This window comes from Cebus imitator, unplaced genomic scaffold, assembly GCF_001604975.1.
Source record: "Cebus imitator isolate Cc_AM_T3 unplaced genomic scaffold, Cebus_imitator-1.0 Scaffold26, whole genome shotgun sequence".
Lineage (NCBI taxonomy): Eukaryota > Metazoa > Chordata > Mammalia > Primates > Cebidae > Cebus > Cebus imitator.
The window spans coordinates 6800167-6806493 of record NW_016107341.1 but is presented as its reverse complement, the minus strand read 5'-3'; the positions used below and the strand labels follow the sequence as shown (position 1 = coordinate 6806493).

The following is a 6327-nucleotide window of genomic DNA, read 5'->3' as shown; positions in this document are numbered from 1 at the left end:
ATACTGAAATATTTGACGGCATGTAGATCATACAGCGTAAAATATTCAATGATAATTACTTGACAACCTGTTGCTATGATTTTGCATTCTTTGAGGTTTCTCTAAATTTTACTCGCTACTCTCTTTACTCATAAAAGAATGGATATACAATCTTGGTATAATTATTTCTTCATGGAGAAAACTCCTTATAGAACATTCCTCCTGACTGTAATAACTATTTCCTTTGATGTACTTTATTACTGTTAGTATATGACCTCATTTATATTTTTACTTTTATTATCAATTTTATATTCTCCAACCTGCAAAATGTAGGTGTCCTCACATCTGCCAGTAGAGAACAGGGGAGATTTTCTTAATATATATATACATCAAGACATCATGTGACAGAGAAACACACAGGCAGTGCAGTAGGATGGGTATAGACTGTGTGTAACTAACTAATTGCTGGTTACTCTAAATAATGAGCATATTTTGCCTCTACTTTGAAAGACAAAGTAAGGTTCCTACTACTTGGGACTAGGAGGAAAATATTTTGGGTAAGACAGCCTGGGTAGCAATGACAATTATAAATAGAAAATATTTATAATTCCCATTTACTTTATTGCTGGTCTTGTTTTCTTTTTTTTCATTTTTTTTTCTGTCTTGCCTGCCTGTAATACAGTGTATACATAAGGTCTCAGCTTTCCTGTCAGTCCTACAGGAAAAGTTTGAATAATATCCAAGGTGCAAGGGACTCAATATATTTAAATAAGCAGTTTCCCTGTCTTTCAGAAACAGTTACATCAGAAAATTCATAAAATAACTGAAAAGAGCCATGCTTTACACAAAGACAAGGGATGTATTACTGCTATTTGTCAAAATATGTTATGTAAAAATTTGGTATTTTAAGAGTAAAAACCATGATACAACCTTGCATATACATTTTAACTTTAATATTATAACAAACCACAACCTAGGCAAATGGGAAAACAAAAAGAAGGAAAAAAAAATTTGTCAACAGAAAGAGCAGGGCTATAGATTTTTCCTTTTAAACTTTCCTTTAAGATATTTGTAAAATTATTTATTCCTTGTACACACATGTACATTTGATCTGATATAGCCTAAAAAAAGAAGTATCCTTGCAGAAAAGGTTAAGGGCAAGGTAAAAACTAGATTTCTGAGGGATGTTGTTTTCTTTCCTCATTCTTACTCCAATCTGCATTACATCAACAGCTTCCTGTTGCTTTTAGTGGCCCAGAGCATCTTTTTTTTTTTTCTTCGTTTCAAGTTTTAATCAAAGCTTGTATATAAGATTACTTTATTCCTGCATCTTCTCGATTGTTTCTTCCTTGTATTTGCCCTTTTCCTTTCCTACTTGGCGAGCTTTGGCTTTCCGTTCAAGGATCTTTTTGCAGTCTTCGCCCAGTTTTAGCCTAGTGATAACCACCTTGCTGGGGTGAATGCCTACGTGGACAGTTGTGCCATTAGCCTTTTCCCGCTGTACCTGTTCAATGTAGATTACGTGTTTCTTCCTGTAAACCTGGACTCCTTTGCCAATCTCCTGACCTTTATAGTGTCCTCGTACAACCTGAACTTCATCATCCTTTCGGATGGGCATGGATCGCAGGTTGTACTTCTGTCTCAGCTCTTTAGAAAGAGGAGAGGACATAATCTTCCTGCGAATGTGGGAAGGTGCATTGAAATGCCTTTTACGATTCTTGCTTCGGTCGGAAGTCACAAAGGGATTGAACTTCATTTGGCAGCTTCCGCTTAGGTCGAGTATCTTAACCTTTGTTGTAAGGATTTGTTAACCAAGATGCCTGATACATTCTGCCTAGCAGAACTGCAGCTCATATAACACCAATGTTGACATCTGTACTCTTTTCTAATGTAATTAATTCTCTTCTACTTACAAACTCACAAATCGACGGAGCACTTGGGTGGGAATTTCACTAATCTAACACAATGCTGGAAAAGCCAAAACAGTAATTCAACAGTAGACTTTGAAAAAAATATGTAATTTATAGATATTCTCATCTCATACCATTTCCTGTTAAAGAGAATCATAGCTATTGGGTAAAGGAAAATGATATAATACTTTGTTTCAAAGAATACTGAAAACGGCTGGCAAAACTTTTTATTTCTCGTTCAAGTAAGGCTGTGGAATGGAATATTTCTGACTACTTTTTTTTTACTTATGATCCAGAATAATAACAAATGTTTACGGTGTGCTAAGTATGTCAATTACTGTTATTACTGCTTTGTATTTACTGACTCATCTAAACCTCACAACACATCATAAGGTATATGAGATTATTTTCACTATGAGGAAACAGTAACAGGAGTGTTAACTTACTTGGCTGAGGTCACACAACTGGGCAGCAGCTAGAACTCAGGCTCAAGCTGTGCTTGTAAAACTGTGCTCTCTGCAGTTCATTTCACATCTAAGAAAAAAAAATTGATGAATTAAGTATAATAGCTAACATCTATTGAGGTCTCCCCCATGCCAGGTGTTAGCTTAGCACTTTGCCTGCAATATCTCATTTAATCCTTGCAACAATCCTCTGAGGTATAATTAGCTTCTTTTTAAAGATAAAGAAACTAAGGATGGAGAAATTACTTGTCCAATTTATAAAACTAGTAAAAGGGAAACAGGATCCAGGTCAACTCCAGCGATCATACCCCTTTACCACTACTCCTCCTGTTCAATGGTTTAATCGGTAATCAACATGTAATGAACACTTACGAGATTCAGAGACTGAGAAGCATCTCACCCTTGGTATATGTTACTGCCTGAAGAATGTAGTTTGTCTGACAGCATGAAGAATGGAGTCCAGGCAGCAGCATTAGATAAGACTATTTAAAGTTCAAGAAATTTAAATATCAGATGATTATTGTTTGCAATAGACTCTGAAATGGCTGCAGATTTAAATCCTGCTCTCTCTGCCAAAGCATTCTTGGATGTATTCATAACATTTGAGTGATTTGCCAAGACATGCCAAGTTTATTTGAATAACTATTCCTGTCTTTATGGATTGACAGGGTTGATATGATTTCTTTCAGTGATGATACTTTTGGGCAAGATGGCATCAGGCTAACTAGACACAGGATGATTTATTTGTGAACTTTGTTCAACATTGATATCTTCATATATTCTTCATAGAAAGAGAAAAAGCTAACAGCAAGAGTGAACAAACTAAAAACTGATTTGTATAAATGTAATTAATTTAAAAATTAGAATAAAAAGGAATTAGATTGAGAACTAGTCAGGACTTTGTCACAAAACCAGTTGGGTGATCTGATGTCTTCTAGGTCCCAAAAACATTACATATAAAATGAGGAGGTTGATGATCTCAGGAAGATCTTTCCACATCTATAATTTAAGTGCTAATACTTCTTATAAGAGGTAGTCTAGTATAAGATCTTCCTGACAAGGGTTGGTAGTGGTGGTAAAAGAATAGAGTATGGGGGAAGTAAAAAGGGGAGGAGGTGGGAGTTTGTAGATGCAGACCTATAATGAAAAAGCCATTTACAAAGTAGACAAGGTCATCATAATGTTTTATAGTTTAGTGATGCCAATATTTGTACTATATCCTACAATATCAGAGTATTACCTACTATCGGAAGTTTCACAAATTGCAAGAAATTAAAATACTTGTGAGAATAAATCACTGTTGATTTCTACCATGTGTAAAACATTAGCATATGAATAGTTACAAAGAGTGGTAACCAGCTCTTTGTTTGCTTTTTAAGTATAAAACAGAGTAAACCATTCTTACTTTGCAACAGGAATAAATTAATGTCTATCCATCTATCTGTCTATCTTCCAGACAGGCTTCAGATAATAGAGCTAGTAATCTAGAACTCATAACATAGAAACCTGGCAGCACGTTTCATTCAAAGATCTTACAAAGTCTGACTTAGCAGCAATTGTATCAGGAGGTGAGATAACATCTTCAGATTTCTTTTACTGCTGTTTAACTTATTTTCAACTTCATTAAATTTTTTTTTTTTTGAGGTAGAATGTCACTCTGTCACCCAGGCTGGAGTACAGTGGCATGATCTTGGCTCACTGCAACCTCTGCCTCCTGGATTCAAGCAATTCTCCTCTCTCAGTTTCCCGGTAACTACCACCAGCTAATTTCTGTATTTTTAGTAGAGATGGTGTTTCACCATACTGGTCATCCTGGTCTCAAGCTCCTGACCTCAGGTGATCCACCCTCCTTGGCTTCCCAAAGTTCTGGGATTACAGGCTTGAGCCACTGATTTTATTAAATTTTTAAGCTTAGTCTTACCTAGTGGTGTTCATGTACTCATTTTAATTTTAGTTTACTTTACTTGAAGAACAAAAAGACATTTTTTTAAATTAGAAATTGAAAGAAATTATTGTAAAGCCATATTACTGCCTGGGACTTAGACATTTATTGGTTTTCAAATGTTCTGCCTTAATTGAAACTATTACTGTTAAAAAGATTCATTTGCTAATTTTCTGCAATGGATAAGCTAATAATTTGAGATGTATGATGTTATTTCATTTTTACCCTATCTTTTAGCAGGCTCTCTCCCTTAAATCAGAAGTCCCAACTCTGTTTTATTTTCTTTTCAACAAACAAGTAAAATTAATTCCAATGGGCAGGGATAAGAAGAGACAGTGGCCTCATATAAAGAAGTAGAAACTGAATGTAATTAAGCTGTATTTCTAAACCAGCAAGTCTACTTTTAATTATCTTTCATGTACTTTCTTGCAAAGGGTATTCTTCTTTATTCATTCAGCATATATATCATTGAACATTGCCTAAAAGTTAGGCAGTGCTAGGTAACAGGTATACCTTAGTGATGAAATAGATCACTTCTTTCTGGAGTTCACATACTAGAGGGAAGAGCAAATGTGAACCAATTTAAAAAGTGGTATATTAGATGATACATATGACATGTAAATCAACTAGCCTCTGCATTCAGCTCTTCACTTTTGCATTTCAGTGTCCCTTCTTATCGTCCCCTAGGCTGCTTCGTAGTCAACCAAGGGGCTTGGTCCAGGTGATCCAGATAACTTTCTGAACTTACCCTATTATTTAATCATTCTATGAGTATGGAACCCTAGAAAAAGAGATACAATAGATGTCTGTCCCTCAAAAGTTTTCGTGGCTCCAGAAAAACAAATAACAGAAACTCTACAGTGGCCCTTCTGCTCTAGATGAATTTGTCAACTAGGATTAGACAATGCTTGATCAAGGGTGAGCTGTTGGAGGCAGGGATTTAGTGGCATTTATTTAACCAGATCTGGACAGGCTAGGTGAGGCCTGTCCACCGGGCTGGTAGAATTAAACCGAGGTGGTCATCAGGAATCAGTGTTACAGCCAAGCGTTAAGCAACTGAGTGTCAAATGTAGGAGAAAAGATGAAGACAGAAACTGAGGTTTGCAGCTAAAGTCAGATGAAATGGGCAGAGAAGCCAAGTTCCAACAGGTCAGAGAATCTCAGGATTATCTCTAAGAATTCAATCTCTGTGTCAGGATTATTCCATTCTAGTCCACATATGCACATGACATGAGGCCTATGAGCAAGATTGAAACAAAGTCATTTTCTGATGTGTAGACATCATTGAATAATGGAAAAAACAGCTAATTAAAAAGAGCAAAACCAAAATGTAACTTAAATCCTGGCTTCAATATTAGTGTCACAATGGAAAGGTTAATTATTATCTATGAAAATCAGTTCTTTTCATCAGCAAAATGGGGATAACACCGCCTCCCTGAAGAGACCTTTATTTGATAATTAAGTTAGATCTGTAAAGAAAAGAACCCCCCCAATAAACCATATACATTTAAAATTGACTATTAATGTGATATTATTTAAATTAAGAGTACTCAGATGATAACTCGTTCAGGAGACAGATTTTCTCCCCTATTTGATTTACATACTGCTTAGACACTTTTAGACTCTTGAGATTCCTATTAAAAATTCTGGCTATATCAGAGATTATTCTCAATCACTGAAAAGACTGGAAGAACTTAGAAAAAGAGTATGATTGAGACTCAATGTGGGATTAGTAGTAAGACTCCCAGCTGTGAAAAAGATAAACCTGAAGTTTTATATGGCCAGGTAGGGAGCCTGATCGGTGCACTTCTGTGTCCCCTGAAGACTGGAGTGATCAGGGTACTATTGTGGTGGATCAGAGGAAAGGGCGTGGTGGATCGCAGAACAGTAGCTGACCACAGGCATAGAAAGGGGATAAAGGGCATTAGACATAAAGATACATGACCCAAGCTCTCGTAAAGGCCTTGTCACTCTCCTGACATGGTCCTGTGGACAAGTTTAATGAATTTTGCTTCATTTGTGAAATAAGAGG

The 6327-nt window shown here is 36.0% G+C and overlaps 1 protein-coding gene across 1 annotated transcript; it reads right to left on the bottom strand.

Moving 5' to 3' along the window:
- Positions 1–1259: 1259 nt before the first annotated feature.
- Positions 1260–1749, bottom strand: LOC108300315 (60S ribosomal protein L26-like). The gene has a single exon (XM_017523067.2). The coding sequence runs from the start codon at positions 1733–1735 to the stop codon at positions 1298–1300; it is 438 nt and encodes a 145-aa protein (XP_017378556.1). The 5' UTR covers positions 1736–1749; the 3' UTR covers positions 1260–1297.
- Positions 1750–6327: the final 4578 nt, after the last annotated feature.

Coding starts and splice junctions, on each gene's coding strand:
- LOC108300315 (XM_017523067.2), bottom strand. CDS start 1,735: ATGAAGTTCAATCCCTTTGTGACTTCCGACCGAAGCAAGAATCGTAAA.